This window comes from Mobula birostris, chromosome 14 (genome assembly GCF_030028105.1).
Source record: "Mobula birostris isolate sMobBir1 chromosome 14, sMobBir1.hap1, whole genome shotgun sequence".
In the NCBI taxonomy this organism is placed as follows: domain Eukaryota; kingdom Metazoa; phylum Chordata; class Chondrichthyes; order Myliobatiformes; family Myliobatidae; genus Mobula; species Mobula birostris.
The window spans coordinates 92,930,929-92,950,535 of NC_092383.1; the positions used below are offsets into that span (position 1 = coordinate 92,930,929).

The 19,607-nt window shown below is 40.7% G+C and overlaps 1 protein-coding gene across 1 annotated transcript in view; it reads right to left on the bottom strand.

Moving 5' to 3' along the window:
- Positions 1–3,128: 3,128 nt before the first annotated feature.
- LOC140210107 (uncharacterized) overlaps positions 3,129–19,607 on the bottom strand; it is a 40,208-nt gene continuing 23,729 nt past the window's right edge. Inside the window, exons 6-10 of the mRNA XM_072278946.1 lie at positions 18,655–18,970; positions 16,058–16,149; positions 9,962–10,115; positions 9,375–9,740; positions 3,129–5,535 (exon numbers count right to left, since the gene is read on the bottom strand). Coding sequence (XP_072135047.1) covers positions 9,377–9,740; positions 9,962–10,115; positions 16,058–16,149; positions 18,655–18,970 — 926 coding nt within the window. The 3' untranslated portion in view covers positions 3,129–5,535; positions 9,375–9,376. The remainder of the gene's footprint in view (positions 5,536–9,374; positions 9,741–9,961; positions 10,116–16,057; positions 16,150–18,654; positions 18,971–19,607) is intronic.

Here is a 19,607-nt window from a genome sequence, read left to right on the forward strand (position 1 = left end):
TTTAAGAAGAAGAAAAGGAACATTTATCTGCAACCATTACTGATCAGTGTTGCCCTACAGGTTATAGAGAAGACATGACAGAGCCTACACGAGAAAATCGATAGGGATATGTGACCAGGATAGAGATCTATCTTGGTGCAATCACATTGATGTCATGGGCAAGAAAGCTCAGCAGCACCTTACCTCCTCAGAAAACTACAGAAATCTGACAGGATTCCTTAACAATGCACCACAGAAAGCACCAATTCAGATGCATCACAGCTTGGTACAGCAAATGCTCTGTCCGCGACTGCCAGAAGTTACAGAGTTGTGAACACAGCTCAGCACATCACAGAAACCAGCCTCCCCTCCATGGACTCTATCTGCAATTCTCGCAGTTTCAATAAAGCAGACGGCATAATCAAAGACTCCATCCAATGCTGCTGACTAGTCTAGTAAGAGTCCTGGTCCACATCTATTCCAGCAAAAATGCCACATGTGTGTGGGTGTTCCTGAGGCACAAAAATAAAAGCATTTTTGGAAGGACTGGCACCATCAAAGTCTTCCCTTTGAGGTTCAGGGTGATGAGAAAATCCTAGAGAAAGATTTAACAGGACAGTATAGGGAATATTGCACAACACACGGAATGTTTCAATGACTGCAAAGAAAAATTTGTGGATGCTGATTCCAGTCTTGTCGTCATTTATACTTGAGGGCTTCATTACGATTGTCTGCTAGAGGGTCCAGATGAAAATTGTCCTTATGGCCTTTGTTGAATTTAGTAGTAGATCCTGTAAAAAGAGTCGAATTGGGTTTATTGCGGTTGTTGAAACAGGAGGCTTAGCTGTGCGAAGCGTGCATATCGATGAAGATACACTTAACTGGCTGTAGTGAAATGTGTATAAGAAGCTATCACAAGAATCAAAGGCCTTGCAAAGATGCTCAATTCAGCATTGCAGGTGATTGGAATGCAAAACAACACTGTAGATGTTGAAAATTTGAGTTATAGAGCGCTATGGCACATCTGAATCTAGGAGGGTTTCTTGAAATATGCAGATAATCCAACCAATGGCTGTAGTAGACTACTGAGCTGGGATTGAGTCTGCCCAGGTGATCAAAGTTTCAGTGAGGGGAGTCACAGTAACGTAGCAGTTAGTGCGACGCTATTACAGCGTGGGGTGTCAGAGTTTAAAGTTCAATTCCAGCATCCTCAGAAAGTAAGCTTGTACACTCCTTCCCATGTGCGAGTCGGTTTCCTCCCACAGTCCAAAGGCGTACCAGTTAGTAGGTTAATTGGTCATTGTAAATCGTCCTGTGCTTAGGCTAGCACTAAATTGGTGGGTTGCAGGGTGGCTCAGCTTGAAGGGCCGAAGAGCCTGGCTCGTGCTGTATCTCTAAGTAAAATAAATTTTGGAAATACTATATTGATCATCTTTCTGTAAGGATAGGACTGCAGTTGGAAGGACAAAGTTAAAGATTAGCTTTATTTGTCAAAGTATACAGCGAAATGCATCAAATCAAATCAGTGAGGATTGTGCTGTGCAATCCACAGATGTCACTACATTTTGGGTGCCAACATAGCATACCCATAAATAGTTAAACTGTTAAACTCTTCCTGCTCCTGATTAAACTGGAGAGAGTGCAAAAAAAAATCATTTATGAGGACGTTACCAGGGCTGGAGGTTGGAGTTATAAGGAGAGGCTGAAGAGAGGAAATCATAGAGCACACAGCACAGAAACAGGTCCTTCAGCCTAACGAATCCATTCTGAACCCTTACTCTACTTAGTCCCCTTGATATAATTTTATATAGAAACATAAGGAATAGATAAGATAGAGGGGGAAGAAAGTTGTTTCCACTGGTGGATGAGACTAGAACTAGAGGACACAGCCTCAAGATTCAGGGGAGTAAATTTAGGACAGAGATGAGGAGGAACTGCTTTTCCCAAAAGTGGTGAACTTGTAGAATTCTCTGCCTAATGTAGCAATGGAGACTACGTTCGTAAATATCTTTAAGACAAGGTTGGATAGATTTTTGCTCAGTAGGGGAATTAAGGGTTATGGGGAAAAGGCAGATGGGTGGAGATGAGTCCATGGTTATATCAGCCATGATCTTACTGAATGCTGGAGCAGGCTCAACAGGCCAGATGGCCTACTCCTGCTCCTATTTCTTATGTTCTTATGTTTTTATGTTATGACCCACACCTGGACCATAGCCCTCCATACTCCTCCCATCTATGTGCTTATCCAAACTTCTCTGAAATGTTGCAGTCGAACCCGAAGGTAGCTCTTAAACAAGAAAAAAAAAAGTGCTGGGGAGACTGAGCAGGTCAGGCGGCAGTTGTGGAAAGAAAAAGTTAGTCAATGGCCTGACAAAGACTCTGAAGACAAGGATATGTTCTCATGCACGCTAACCGTTTCTCCCTCGCAGAATGCTGCTTGACCTACATCAGTTTTCTGTATTTTCAGTAACATTAGGGTTCTTTTGTGCTTTATTGTTGAATAACCTTGCACATTGAAACAAGTACATTTATGTAAGTGTAAAGCACAGATAAGAGCGCTATCTACCTATTAGATTAAAATATTAGAAATACTTTCCCATTCACCTCAATTAGTCTACAGCATGATGAAACAGTCTGGTAACATTTGATAATGGTTTGGGAACATTTATTTGATTGTTGGGCGGCACAGTGATTAGCGTAATGCTATTACAGCGCCAGAAACCTGAGTTCAATTCCGCTACTGACTATAAGACGTTTATACATTCTTCCAATAACCACATGGGTTTTGTGGAAATATATCTGTAACCCTTAAGTCTTTATGAATTTATAACTTTTGTCAAATATAATGTGACAAAATGGAACCTGAGTGATCCCAGAATGCTTTGCTGGCTTGTTGAAGTGTTTAGCTTGCAAGCGGGTTGCGCTTTCTATCAGGATGTATGCTTATGGCAGGTAGTGCTTTGACAACAGAGAAGAAAAGGACGCAGCTGTCATAGGGGGAAAGGCCTCAAAATGCAATTCTGATTAAAAGAACAGATGCATGGATCCAGATAAGGAAGGAATACCATTATGAGATGGAATGACCTCAAAGACATGAAGTTGATGAATTACTGATCTCAGTAAAATTATAAAAATGATTTATTCTGAGTTGTAAAATTGAAGCTACCTTCCAACGATTTAACATAAGGAGGTAGACGTTCTCTTGCAAGAAATAAATGCATTTATTAACGTGATCCACTCTGAACTTGTTATAGTTCTTACTGTATTTTAGAGGACGTAGCTGAATGGTACACAACAGTTTCCTCCAGGTGCTCCAATTTTCTCCCACATTCCAAAGACATACCTGTTAGTAAATTAATTGGTCACATGGCTGTAATTTTATTTAGAGATACCAAACTGTATCTGTAAATAAAAATAAATGATACAAAGAAGTGCAAGAATTAAACAAACTTTCAGACCTCTAAGATCTATTTATTGTTAACATCGGGGGGTGGGGCGAGGGTAGGATAATAACTTCCAACTGGGAACAAACGTGGAAGGTGATGAACGACAATGTCTTCTGCCAGTAACTATAAAGGAAATACATACACTTAGTGGCCACTTTATTAAGTACACCTGTACACATGCTCATTAATGCAAATATCTAATCAGCCAATCATGTGGCAGCAACTCAATGCATAAAAGCACACAGACATGGTCAAGAGTTTCAGCTTTTGTTCACACCAAACATCAGAATGGGGAAAGAAATGTGATCTAGGTGACTTTGATCATGAAATGATTGCTGGTGCCAGACAGGGTGGTTTGAGTATCTCAGAAACTGCTGATCTCCTGGGATTTTCACATATAACAGTCTCTAGAGTTTACAAAGAATGGTGTGGTAAACAAAAACGCATCAAGTGGCATTTCTGTGGGCAAAAATGCCTTGTTACTGAGAGAGGGCAGAGGAGAATGGGCAGATTTGTTCAAGCTAACAGGAAAATGACAGTAACTCACATAACCACTCATTATAATAGTGTGTTGCAGAAAAGCATCTCTGAACGCACAACACATGAAACCTTGAAGAGGATGGACTACAGCATCACACTGGGTTCCACTCCTGTATCTAATAGGTGGCCAGGGAGTGTATTTCTCACACTGCAAATTAAAATTAATCCAATAAACCAGGGAAAAAAACAGAGCAACAGCAGTGATGGGGAAATGCTGAAGGACAAGCTACTTAAGTATTCACTTCAAAGAGAGTTAACACACACCCAGCAGGTCACTAGCACCTTTAACTATCAAAAAATAACTAGCATCTGAATTCATTAAATATATCACTCATTCATTACGTGGCAAACTTTCCTTACTCTATACAAATCAACAGCTTTTGTACAAACAGAGAAAATCTGCAGATGCTGGAAATCCAAAGCAACACACACAAAATGCTGGAGGAAATCATCAGGTCACGCAGCATCTATAGAAAAGAGTAAACAGTCAAGATTTCAGGCCGAGACGTTTCAGTTTTTGTATTTATGGCTTGAGTTAATTTGATGGTCATCAGAATATTTAAAAAATCTAAATAAGCCCTGACCACTTCACCATGCACTCGATACTGAGGTATTGACAAGAGACGGAAAAAGTTGAAAAGAATTTACAGTAATTACTCTCCAAATATGATGCTTTTCTCCTTGATATATTTTAACCAATAGAATTCATACTTACTGAAGGTTACTCAAATTATACAGATGCACATCATTTCTCATACAACGCTGATTCTGTCACACTACTGAGATACAAGGGAAAGTATAACAGATATAAATAAAAAGACATTAATATTGTGAGAATCCAACCATTGAACACATTACGCTGTTAACAAACCTATCACAAATAAAGACCTAATGGACTATCCTATCAAGTCTTTGTAAGCTTTGTATTACAAACCATTTGATAATTTGCAAGTTACTTAAAAATGTGAATAAATACCCAACTGGAAATACTGGAAATCAATACCCCGAGAACATACACTCACTGGCCACTTATTAGGTACAACCTGCTCATTAATACAAATATCTAATCAGCCAATCTAATCTAATCAGTGATTAGCACAACGCAATTACAGCCTGGGGCATTCCAGAGTTCAGGGTTGAATTCCAGCGCTGTTCCGTACATCTTCCCCATGGAATGCGTGGGTCTCCTCCCACAATCCAGACGTACCAGATAGGTTAATTGGTCGTTGTGAATTGTCCCATGATTCCGTTAAGGTGAATCGGGGGTTGCTGGTGCAGTGTAGCTCAAAGGGCTGGAAAGGCCGACTCCACACTGTCTTACTAAATGAATAAATCATGCGGCAGCAAATCAATGCATAAAATCATGCAGACACGGTCAAGAGGTCCAGTTGTTGTTCAAATCAAACATCAGGATGAGGAAGAGGTGTGATCTAAGTCACTGTTCACGGAATGATTGTTGGTGCCAGACAAAGTGACTTGAGTATTTCAGGAACTGCCGATCTCCTGGGGTTTTCTCTAGAGTTTATTAGAGAAGGTACGAGAAACGAATAACATCCACTGAGCGGCCGTTCTGTGGGTGAAAACGCCTTGTTAATGAGAGAGGTCAGAGGAGAATGGCCAGACGAATTCAAGCTGACAGTAACTCAAATAACCACACCTCATAAATAAGAATCTCTGAATGCACAACACATTGAAACTTGAAGTGGATGAGCTACAGCAACAGCAGACCATAAACGCATACCCTGTGGCCACTTTATTAGGTGCAGGAGGTACCTAATAAAATGGCCACTGAGTGCAATTTTGCAACCAGCATTTTGCAGAGGAATGCAAATTTCTCAATGAAGACCTAACATTGTCCAACACGCTCCTCAAAGTCATATTGTTCCTTTCAAGTAGGATTTTTCTGGAGGACCCAATTCTTTCTATCAGAATTCCTTTCAAAAGGACCGTACAATTCCTTTAAAATGTACTTAAAGCAACCAATCCGATAAAATGTAAATAACATCAGCGAATACAGGTACAAAACCACTGACTGGAATTAATGCGTCATCCATCTACAGGCCAAAGCATCTCTGCATTGCGATGAACATTATACAGCAGAGTGGTCAATAAGACCACAAGAAATTCCTCCTTATCCATTCTAAAGGGACATCCCTCTATTCTGAGGCAACGCCCTCTGGTCCTATACTCCCAGCCTGCGAGGTTTCTACTGGATGCAGCCAAGTTACAGGGCAAGAACTCTCTAACAATACAAATGGCCCAGCTTGTAGAGCTGCTACTTCATAACACCAGCGAGTCTGCTTTAGTCCTGACCTCTGGTGTCAGGAGATTATGAATGAGAGGGAAATGGATCAGCTAAATGGCCTAATTCTGCTCCAATATCTTACGGTGTTTTCTGTGCGGAATCTGCGTGTTTCTTTGTGACCATGGCTTCTTCTCGTTTCCTCCCACATACCAAAGGCACATGGGTTAGCAGGTTAATTAACCCCTACCAGGTTTGTGAACAGTTGAATTTGGAGTCAATACATGTTAGTGTGGGGAGAATGAAGTAGGTTCAAGGTTGTCGGTCTGCATGGACTCAGTGGGCCGAAGGGCCTGTTTCTGGGTTGCACCTCCCTATGATCTTAATGAAACTCCACTTGAATTTGGCTTGATGCTATGGAAAGAGATTTACAGATTTAAAATAAAAACTTTAAAATTATTACCTAAGTTAATTAGGATTTTAAAAGACACACGAATTTTACAGGAACATAAATGTCAAAAAAAAGGTACAGAATAACCTATATAAAATATCAATTAGTTTCAGTTGTACCAATATCATAGCAGTTAATGGTGAGGCTTTGACAAGCGGACACGGCAGAAGCCCCCCCTCCACCCCACCACCCACCCACAAGAGGCCTTAAAAACTCAGGCATTTTCATTATGAAAAATTATACTTAAGAAGTTTAGGATTACGATAGGGTAAAGTAATAGATAGATACACTTAGTGTCTGGTAGAAAGTAGTCACTTACGAAGATGCGCAATGGGGAAAAGCAAAGAACCGTCACTTAATTGTACAGCATAGATGAGGAAAAACCAGATCAAAATTTATACTAGATCATTAATGGAACAGTGTGGAAAATTTGATTATTTGTTTATGAGATAAATTCCACATGAACAGTTCAGCTCAATGACATTTTTTCTCTTGTTATCTTCGACACTGTTCCTTAGCTTGTGGGGTGGGGGGGGGGAAGATGAGCTCCCACTACCTATTAAATGAGCCCTAAAACCAGTCACTCCAGGCAGATGGGGCTCATCAGCCGTGGTTGGCAGCTCACCTAGGAGAAGGAAAACGGGGATCTGAAACCTCCGCTGCCTTGCGGCTACACCCACTCATGGGGAAGGCTTCAGGAGAAAACCCTGAGGAACACTCCGGAGCTGGAGTCCCAAAGGTAGTTCTACACTGAGCTCAACATTGACCGGCAACTCCCGCAACGCTGCTAGTGCCAAACTGAATCAGTCTCTGCCATTCCTTTGGATCCATCAGCTGTGTGGAGAAGGGGAGCCTGCTGCACAGGAAACAGCTTGCTCTCCACATCGTACTGCCCTGGCTTGCATATCACATATACAGCTGGGAAGCAACATCCAGAGTTGACTGTGGCCAATGGAGTCCTCAAGAACTTCTACATACTTCTAAGCATTAACCAAATTTCTACCACTACTCAATGCTTTATCAGCTCCAGGTATCCCAGGATCTGCCTCCCTCATTTCTCTTTTCACTACTCCACCACAGCAACCCAAAGCAAACAATATTTCACAATGAAGGATTTATCATTAAAGAAATCCACACCAGAATTATACAACTTTTTAATATAACCTGGTGTCTGTGGATAGTAAAGGACAGAATCCCTGCTAATATGATAAAAGAACATCTAGAAATGAAAAGTATCGCAGTGAATAGTCAGTGGGTATTTCAAAAGGGAATTTTTTTTTACTGAATTTGAGATACAGAGAAAGTAGACAATGTAATACAGTAGATCCAATTTAACTCAACTTGCTAAAGATCTTCAATAAAATACTTCATAAAAAGACTATGAACAAGGTCAAAGATGGAGGTATGAGGAACAAGTGACAAAATGGATTGCTAACTAACTTTAGGACACACTGCACAGAGAAGTGCAAAGAGTAGCTATTCACAGTTGAAAATGTCAGATACTGGTTTTCTAAGAGGACAATGCTCTTCACACTTTACATTAACAATTTAGACTCTCGAACCAAAGACAATTTCTAAATTTGAAAACAATACTAAAGGGGGGAAATGTCTGATACTGAGTATTACTGCAGTATATGTCATTAATAAACTTGCAAAAAATGGGAAAATCAAAAAACGAGGTTGAAAACATCACTTTAAGTACATTTCCTACAGAAAAGACAGGCCAGTTATTTATTACTCTGAGGGTGCTTGTCTAAGTTGGGTACAGCAGAGGTTTTGGAGTTCCAATAACTTCAATAAAATCAGTACCGCAGCTTAGCAAGACCATAAGACAAAATAAAAAACCAAAAAGCATCAAGTGCTTTCTTTCTGTAGGCAGAGTTGCCAAGTTATGCTGAACCTGTATTGAACCTTGGTTAGACTACATTTAGAGGACTATGTACAATTCTACTCTCATTATAAAAAGGATGAGAGGAGATTACAAGGTTACTAGAAATGAGAGAGGATACGTATCAGGAAAGTATGAACAGACCAAACTACTACTCTCTTGGGAAAACGGGGCCAAATAAAGATCTTTAAAATTATAAAAGATCTTGAATTTGTGGAAAGACAACACAATTCCACTTGTGGGAAGAAGCACAACCTGCTGTCAACAATATAAGACTGTCAAGAGGAAACTGAATTTAGAAAAACCTTCTACACCAACAGTGGTGGGAATGTGGAACTCACTGTTGTAGAGAGAACTCAAGGTATACAGTATAGTTACTTTCAAGGGAAGGCCAAACAAGCATATGTGGGTAACGAAACTAGGGGTCACTCTGATAGACGTTCAAGACGCAAAGCTAAAAAGGCTTACTTCTGTGCAATGTTCACTGTGTAACTGCAATTAACCTGATCTACTGTTGGTTAAGACATGGCACTATGTTACCAGCCTCATATTTAAAGACACAGACTGCAGACAGAGTTTCGCCAGTTAAGTACTGCATGAAAAGGATCAACATTAAACGGCTGATCATGTACCAGAGGCATTATTGGTGGCGAACCTCTACAGACGAATTGGGGATCTATTTTGCTGGAATCCTGTGGAAGATGCTAAATTGGGTCATCACTGTAGATTTATTTACAAGGTATTTAGTGTGTATGTTCATTTACAAGATATTCAGTGGCTTTACTATATATAATGATTTGTCCAAAAAGACAAAATCGACACACATACCATCAAAACTCGTACTCTCTGTCCTTTTCTTTTTTTCTAAGATATTTTTCTTCACTGTAATCGTGTCCTTTTCCACTCTTTTCTGAATAAACATGCCAGATATCATCACTTCTAGAGGTATATCTCAGAGAGTCACAAGGCCCTTCTAGACCATAGCTGTCCCTTTTATCTCGGCTTCGGTCTGAATGGTGATCCCTCCGAGGAGAATAATCACAATGAATCCTTTGTTGCCGCTCTGGATCATAATCCATTTTTTTATCTTGATAGTGACCATCACTGGAACTCGGACTCCTGGAGCGATCCCTTACAGATCCGCTTCTCTCCCCAGATCTCTGATTTTCTCTCTGCCTTGGATATTCCAGCTCCCTTAAAATGAGCAATAAAATACAAACTCATTAGAATAAACAATTCATTGTATTTGAAAACCCAAATATTTCTTGTGTATTTTTACAACTTGTCAAATTCTAGCACATCTTTAATCATTTGACTTCTACATGTTTAGATCATGGACATTAAAATTCCATGGAAATACAGAAACGAACCTTAATAAATAAACTGCTAAATGTTCCGCAAGGAAAATAAATTACCGTAATCCTGAAGAAAATTGTTTCAATTCTGTTCCATGCAGCTGGCTTGGAGGACAATTTAACGAATCCCTGTAGTTATCAGGTGTAACTGATTTGGTCTTTTTTACAAAAGAAACAAGCCGAAGGAGACTCCCATAATCTTCTGAAGAGTCATCTGAAACAAGGATGGAGAAAAACCTCTTTCAGAAAACTTATCAGCCCTTGCATGGCTGGACCAAAAACTTCCACTTAGAAAATAAATATGAAATAGAAAATAAATATATAAAATCCAGATGAATAAGACAGCATCTTGGGCACAAACTATATAAGACTCTGGTCAGACCCCACTTGGAGTACTGTGCTCAGTTCTGGTCGCCTCACTATACGAAGGATGTGGAAACCATAGAAAGGATGCAGAGGAGATTTACAAGGATGTTGCCTGAATTGGGGAGCACGCCTTACGAAAACAGAATGAGTGAACTCGACCTGTTTTCCTTGGAGCGACGGAGGATGAGAGGTGACCTGACAGAGGTGTATAAGATGATGAGAGACATTGATAGTGTGGATAGCCAAAGGCTTTTTCCCAGGGCTGAAATGGCTAGCATGAGGGGGCACAGTTTTAAGGTGCTTGGAAGTCGGTACAGAGGAGATGTCGGGGTAAGTTTTTTTTTGAAACGCAGAGAGTGGTGAGTGTGTGGAATGGGCTGCCGGCAATGGTGGTGGAAGCAGATAAGATAGGATCTTTTAAGAGACTCCTGGATAGGTACATGAAGCTCAGAAAAATAGAGGGCTATAGGAAACCGCAGGTAATTTCTGGGGTGAGGACACGTTCCGCACAGCTTTGTGGGCCGAAGGTCCTGTATTGTGCTGTAGGTTTTCTATGTTTCTAAACCTCCAAACCATTGAGGACATCTTAAAAACGTGGTGCCCGAAGGCAGTATTCATCACTAAGGGCCCTCACCATCCAAGACATGCCCTCTTTGTATTACTACCATTACGGAGAAGGTATCGGAACCTGAAGACACACCTTCAACGCTTAAGGACAGCTTCTTTCTCTCCATTGTCAAGACTTCTGAAGGGTCCATGAACACTATCTATTACACACACACACACACACACACACACACACACACACACACACACACACAGTACTATGCAAAAGTCTTTGGCACCCTAGCTATATACTTCAGACAGCATTTACGCTCTTGTAGTGATGGAACTACACAAGCTGCAGGCCTAGATAATGCAATTTATAAATTAATAAATACTTAGAATCCCCACAACTTCTGATTTTGTTTTGTCAATCAGAACAGAGACAAGACTAGCATTTTTGTCTGCCTCTGTCCACCATCAAGTGGTGACAAAATAAAGATACACCAGGCCACAAGATTAGATTTTGGTGATGGCCCATCATAACGATCATGTCACATGACTTGGTGAGGGATATATATTTTCACACAGAAGGTGGCTGGTATATGGAACAAGCTGCCACAGGAAGTGGTTGAGGTGGGTACAGTAGCATCACTTAAGAAGCACTTGGATAGGGACAAGGCTTCGAGACATGGGCCAAATGTAGGAAACTGGGTCTAGCTGGATGGGCACTGTGATCGGCATGGATTCATTGCACCAAAGGGGCCTATATCAATGCAGTAATGCTCTATGACAGCACTAGAGAAAGGACAAGACCAATTCCCGTCAACATAATCTGCATTGAGAAGATAGATATGAATAAGGGCCTGGAAGTTTATTTCTTGTGTTCATGTGCACATTTTTTACTACAGACTGCTCTGGCGATATTTTATCCAAAACTCAATGATGCCACTTATTATTACAGACATTGAAGCCCTCCACCCAAAATTTTCGAGCATTTGCTACTCTCATAAGCCAAAGGACAATAGGTGGTCTTATCACCAGTGTTTGACTAGCAATTCAACATCAACAGCAAGGGCTAGTGGATGTGTCTCCTTACTGTCAATGGAAGACAGTACCCAGGAATTGTAATTTAGCAGTTGAGGATACTGGCTGTAAGGTGCAAGTCTGAGTACAACACGAACAGGCAACTGCTTGCCTGGTCTGCTTGTCAACTCACCAAATTTTGTACATTACAAGCAGTAAGGCTGATCAACACCTCCACCCAATAACTAACTTCACCACCACTACTTTATCATTTCTTGTCAGAGTTCAGAGCCACTTTATATAGAGACATTCCTGCGCCTAGCATTTTATGTACATATAGTATAATCAATGTGTGTGTGTGTATATATATATATATATATATATATATATATATATATACACACACACACACACTCCCTCTCTATAATTATATGCTAATAAATATATGGTTGGGTCGAGTTGTGCTCCAATCTTGGCAATTTACTTGCAAATGTTTCGTCACCGTTGGCCAGATAAATTGCCAAGATCAGAGAACAACTCAACCTTACCATTAACCGCACGAGCTATCCAAATTATTTTATATAAATATATATTTATATTTATTGTATTTTTTATTATTGTGTTCTTTATCTTATTGTGTTTCTTTTTTTTGTGCTGCATCAGATCCACAGTAACAATTATTTCATTCTCTTTCACGCTTGTGTACTGGAAATGACATTAAAAATCATAGCCATTGTGCTCTAAACTTACATCAGTCCACCTCTTATTTTATTTCTTATGTTCTGCATACAGAGAATAATTTAGTGTAAAACTTTTTAAAATTACAATCAGTTCTGACCCCTTGACATTGTAGATGCTAATTTTTTTCTAACATGCACTTAATTTCAGTGTAGTGTGTTAACTCGTTCAACTTATTTTTTCAACAAAAATCACAAGCCTTTTAAAATAGCTCTAGAAATATACCATTCTTTCAGTCACTTAAGCTAAACAGCATAATGGACAAATGTTTGCCCTTAAAAATGGACAATTTGGGAAAAGTTGGTCAAGAAAATAGTAAATATAGAGGACAGTAATGAGACATGAATATGTTTATTTATTTACTGGGGTGCAGCATAGAATAGACCCTTCCAGCCCTTCGAACTGCACTGCCGAGCCATCCTCCAATTTAATCCTAACCTAATCGCAGGACCATTTACAATGACTAATTATCCCTTTTTTTTTCCTCACCCCTTATGGGTGGTGTGTATGTGTATTTTTCCCTCTACCAGGGGTCTGGGAGTTTGAGGGCTGGGTGCAGTATCCTTGCTGTTCCCAGTAGTGCACTCTTCTGGACCGAGACCTCAGGTGCTGTTCTGGGGATTTTTAGAGCCACTCTCCCAGTCCAGGTGTCACAGCTCCAGGTGCTCCTATTATCACCGGAATTACGCTGGCTTTAACCTTCCACATCCTTTCTATCTGCTCTTTCAAGCCCTGGTATTTCTCCAGCTTCTCATATTCTTTCTTCCTGATGTTACTGTCATTCAGCATTGCCACATCTGTGACTATTGCTTTCTTCTGTTCCTTGTCCAGTATTACTGTCTGATTGATTGACCAATACCTGCTTATCAATCTGCATTTGGAAGTCCCACACGATCTTAGCTTTGTCATTCTCCACTATGTTCTCGGGTGTTTCCCGTTTGGAGTTGAGAGTGTCCAATCCATACTCAGTGCAGGTGTTCCTGTACACAATTCCTGCAACGGCCCATGAATTCTTGATGAAGGTCCTTTGTGTCTTGTTGACCTTGTGCAAGGACAGGCATTTCAGGATCCATGCATGAGGCATTGAGTCGTATGCTTTCTGGTAGTCGATCTAGGCTGTACTTAGGTTGGTTTGTCTGGTCTTCAAGTCTCGCATGACTGCTTTGTCTACCAAGGCTCAGGAACTTGCACACAGATCCCTTCAGCTTGATGGCTATGATATCTGATAGGATCTTCCATGTTATTAACAGGCAAGTTATAGGCTGGTAGTTTGATGGTGTTGCTCCTTTGTGACGATCCTTTATTAGGAGTACTGTCCCCCTTGAGTTAGCCAGTCAGGGTGGGAGCCTGCTTCAAGCAGCTGGTTCATTTGAGCTGCCAGCCATGTCAGTAATGCCGTTAGTTTCTTCAACCAATAGGTCTGGATCTTGTCAGGCCCTGGTGATGTCCAGCTCTCCATACTTGCTACCCGTTGCTGGACATCTACTGTTGTGATGGTGACTGGTTCTTCTCATAAGAAGCATTCCAGTGTTAGTCCAGTATAGTAAGCTATATCTGAACTACTTCCAACACGACAAGTTTGACAGTTCTCCAAGAGGACCACGACCTTGTCCTGGTTTGGAGGCTTGCATACCTCAATGATCCGGAGAGCTATATTGGGTGGAGTCAGGGCTTTATGCTTTGGCTCTTGGTAGGGTCACCTATGCCAAACAGGTCAAAGGGTAGAGGCCAGACTAAGAGTCATCCACTGGACCTCTAGGTTCGGGGGTACAGCACAGGGGTAACAACCCTGAATGGTAAGACAAAACTGTTATGAAAAAGCAATAAAAAATCCTTCTACAGCTGAATGCAATGGTATTCCTGAGTCTCCACCTGGGACTTGCATGACTGACAGTAGTGAAAACCGAGAGGAAGCTACTGACATGATGAAGGAAGCCCTGAACACCACCAGAGATGGAGCACCTTCATCGTTGCCCTAAATGCCAACAGTGTAACAGGCAGTAAGTAAATATTGTACAGGTATTGGACTCCTTATTTTGAGGAAAAATATCCTGTTGGAATACTTCTTATGAGGAAAAATTAAATAGGCTAGATTTGCCCCCACTGAATGTTAGAAAACTAAGAAACTAGATTTAAACGTAAGAGTCTGCAGGAGCTTAACAAGATAAATGAGGAATGAATCTTCCTGTGTGAAGAATTTAGAACTAGAGTCATTATTTAAAATTCACCACGTTAAAACAGAAAAAAAAAGTGATATTTCTTTCCTCAGTCACAAGTCTTTGGATCTCTCCCCTAAAAAGGACATTAGGGTAGAGCTTCTAAATATTTTTAAGGCAGAGATAGAATGGATACTTAATAAGCAAGCAACACACACAAAATGCTGGAAGAACTCAGCAGGCCAGACAACATCTTTGGAAAAAGAGGACAGTTGACATTTCAGGCCGAGACCCTTCATCAGGACTGATGGATTCGCAGGATCTGCAGATTTTCTCATATTTGTGTCTTGATAAGTAAAGATTAGTACAGTCAGAACAACCATGATTTTATTGAATGGCAAATGTTCGTGGGTCCTGAGGGACCATTAATGCTCCCAATTCAAAATGTTCATACAGGAAAAGTGACAGTACACAAGTACCTTCAAGAGCACAGCATACCTTTTAAAGTTCTGTCTTGTCTTCTTTAGCTTACATGTAAGGAATATACTTGTATGGAGAATACTGGATTACGGGACCTTTTTTGAATTATTTTCAAAATCTTTGATTTGCTATTAAGCACAGATGTTGGTGAACAATATGTTTTATTATATGATAAGGATTTTTTCCTTTTCTTTTTTTTAACCAAACAGCTGTTTTTTTTTCTGGTAGTTGGTTTAGATTTTTTTTGTATAATAAAATTATCTTTTCAGTATTATGTTTAAATTTAATGTATACGGATATGGGGTCATGAGACTATATTTGTGATTTCAATATATTGTAATCAATATATATTATATATCCTACTGTGTATTCTTTTATGTAAGAAATCAATAAAAATATTGAAAAAGAAAAGAATACTGGATTACTATTTCTGCTTAAATACTTCTTAGAGCGGCACAGTAGTACAACAGCGAGCAGAACACTACACAGCGCCAGCGGTCTGGGTTCAATTACTGCCACTGCCTGTCAAGAGTTTGTACATTCTCTCTGTGGCTGCATGGGTCTCCTCCAGTTGCTCCAGTTTCCGCCCATGTTCCAAAGGCAGACAGGTTAGTTAGCTGTGGGCTTGCCATGTTGGCCACACTTGCAGGCTGTCCCCATCACATCCTCGGACTGTGTTGGGATTGACGCAAATGACGCATTTCAACATACTTCTAGATATAGAGGTAACAAATAAAGCTAAGTGTTTATCTTTAGATCATTTACTGACCCAATGCATACTGAGCATCTTTATGTTTGCAGATATGCAACGTCTGCAGCATTTTACTTCTGCTGTCTGAGCTCTTACCTTTGCTCTCATTACTGGGTAAAATTGCCCCTCTTCTTTCAAGCTCTTTTCTGATCTCCATGCTTTGCAGGGTCTCTTGAAATTGTGGTTCCCTGTGAAACATGTAACGCTCAGTTATATTGGCTCGTATATGTCAAGGGGAAATCCCACCCAGCACCTGCCTCAACGCTTCCCACGGAGTCGGCTGCCGCCCGAATCAATCCCAAACACCAATCATCAGCCAGCACACCCAGTACGTTTTACCAAGGGCACTTTATAGATATTACTAATTCTATGATATTAATATAAATTCGATACAGAAAATAATGAAAAACAGGCGCCAAGACTTATCAAAGTCCAAGTTCTTCGCGCGCAACTGTTGGAGCTCAATCGATTCCTGACAACCACCCAGATCCTATCGACTCACGGCTCGGGACCACCTGAAGTGATCGACCGGAGCCTCTCCACATGTCCGCCGTCCTCCCTGTCTCTCCTCCGACTCCCCACCAAAGCCCCATCCGCCATCCTCCCCGTCTCTCCTCTGACCCCCCGCCAAAAACCCCGTCCCCAGTCATATGATACAGCATTGTATCCGAAAAGAAAACGATACATGACCACCCATTGGCTAATAGCACCCTGCTGTCTGTACTAACCCAAGCAACTGTCTAGCTAGAGACTTTCTCAGCATTTAACATAACAAAGAAGCATTCCCCAGTATAACATAACAAAGAAGCCATTTTAAATTTAACATAAAAAAAGAAAGACCCGTACAAACAAATGGCCTTAATTTAACAAGACAAGAGTTCAATTTGCAGCATACATGATCTGATATGCTGGACTGAAGCTGTGACATAACTTGATAATAACCTGCTATGCCCAATGGACACTTTCCTGAAGGGTCTCAGGAGGTACAGGAGCCCCAAGACACACACGCAACGTTTTACAAATAGTTTCTTACACTCTGCTATCAGATTTCTGAATGGAAAATGAACCCACGTACACTACCCCACTCTGCATTTTTTTTTGGCTTCTGCTCTCTTTTTGCACTACTTAGTTACTATATATATGGTTCCTTAAGGTTGTTATAGTCATGGGAGATAGTGCAGATAAGCTCGCACTACTTACTAAATGCTCCCAATGGCGTGCGTCTCAAGTAGTTTTTGACAACCAAGGCCAGCTCCCTAGCCTTCACTTGAAGCTCAGCTACTAAGCCTGGTGGAGCCGTTTCTACTGACAGGAGACAGGGCAAAGGCAGGCTACTGGTGCCTGAAGACACACACACAAATGGTAGATGGCCCTTGACAGCAATGGTTGGCAGTTCATCTAGGAGAAGGAAAACTCTGATCTCAAACCTCCGCTGCTTTGCGGCTATACCCACTCATGGGGGAGGCTTCAGGAGTAAACCCCCAGGAAAAATTCAGAGCTGGAGTCTCTAAGGCAGTTCTACGTTGATTTCAACAGTGATTAGCAACTCCAGCAATGCTACTGGTGCCAAACTGCATCAGTCTCTGTCATTCCTTTGGGCTCATCAGTTTCATCGGGGGGGGGGGGGAGCAACAGCTTGCTCTCCATATTATACTGCCCTGGCTTGCGCATTACAGTTAGAATACAACATCCATTGGTCAACCATGACCAACGGAAAATAGCTATAAATACACACACACACATATACATACACACACACAGGTATACAGCCACAGATTATAAATACTTACAAACAGGTATACATTGTAATTTGTAGTTTTTTTTGAATTACGTATTGCAATGTACTGCAGCAAAACAACAAATTTCAAATCACAAGCCAGTAATATTAGACCTGAGGGTGATATTCACTGAACCACAGGCTACAAGGGCACACAGCATGTAATAGGACTTCCATATTCAATCAAGATTGCAGATGAGTTGTCAAACGATGGCATCTCACATTTAAGTGACATGCACCGATGGAACAGTAAAAAGGCCATCGCTCCCATGCTCTCTGCCAAAGCATACATGGATACCAGGGAGAAAGATGTGCCAGCCCCTTGGGAAAATTACAAATTTCAACAAGCTCTGAGTGAAGAAATGCCTTCTCACCTCAGTTCTGGATGACTGGACAGTTAACACTCTAAGCCTTGGTTCAAGAATCCCCAGCCAGAAGGAAAACTTTTTCCCAGCACTTATGGTGACTAAGAATTTTATGCTTTAATGAGTTCAGTACTGATTTTATCGAGCGCAATGGAGAACAGCCCTATGTTCCAGGAATCAATTTTGCACTCCCTCTTTTAAAGGTTTATCCTTCGTAGATAGGGAGACCAGGTCTTTACATACAACTCAAGGGGCAGACTTAGTAGGAACCCATTTGATTTCAGTTCATTCCTCTCTAAACTTGAGTTTGTCAGTGGTGGGAAAACTAATGGAAAATATTGTCAAGGACAACATTTGCTTTTGAGAAACGTAGGTAAGAATGGGAAAGCCATCCTAGATTCATCGAATCATGCCTAAGTTTATTGAAGTCAATTTTTTCCAAAATGAAGAAAAAACATGAATTTTGATAACAATAGTAATCCAATTATGAAATTAATTTGATTAATCCAATTCTGAAAATATAAAAGTTAAATAGAGCTGTAAATTCTCACCTTGCAAGCGCTCTGTATGGATTAAACATAGGTGGAAATAAGTTGTTGCGAAAAGGAAAAAATCCGGGGTTGATTGGTGGTATGAAGGGCGCAGGAGCAGCACAAGCCATCTGGAACGACTGACGATAACCATGTCCACCAAAACCTAGTCGTGGAATACTCATAGCTGAAACACCCAGTGAAATGAAGTTTCGTAACAGAAAGTTAGGAGAAAGAAAAGCAGCAGGTTGGAATTTATTTCCAACAACCGAAGCTGTTAGTTTAACTGCCGACTGTTCGATTGGTGAAGGGGTCTGGTCTTGAAGAGCTGAGTCCCCTGTCACAAAAAGAAGATATTTAAATGATGCCATGGAATTATGCTGGATCTGCTGTCAACATGGAACACTATAGCACAGGACTGGTCATTCTGTCCACGATGTTGTGCCAACCTCTTAACTTACTCGAAGGACGATCTATCCTTCCCTCTACATAGCTCTCCCAATTTTTTTCACCCATGTGCCTATCTAAGAGCCTCTAAAATTTCCCTAATGTATCTGCTGCTACCACCACCCCAGGATTCCACACCCCTATCACTCTCTAAGAAACCTACTTTCCTCCAATCACCTTAAAATTATGCCCCCCTCGTATTAGCCATTACCCTCTGCATTATTTTCAAAGAAAGTAGCCTTTATAGTATCTAAATGGAAAGTTGACCAAATAAAACTGGAAGTACGGAATACCTTTTCATCTACGCTTTAGACACAGGTTTTTACAAGATCTTTCTGATGCACTGAAATAGTCCAAGTTTTATACAAATAATTTCATTGGTGAATAGAATCCAGCTCCCAAAGTACAAAATTCATTGGATCAACACCTCAGTTAAGCAAAACAACAATCATTCATTCAGCACAACTTGACAAACGAATGCCATCACCATCTAAATATGCAAGTAAAGTTAAGCAATTTTTTTCCTC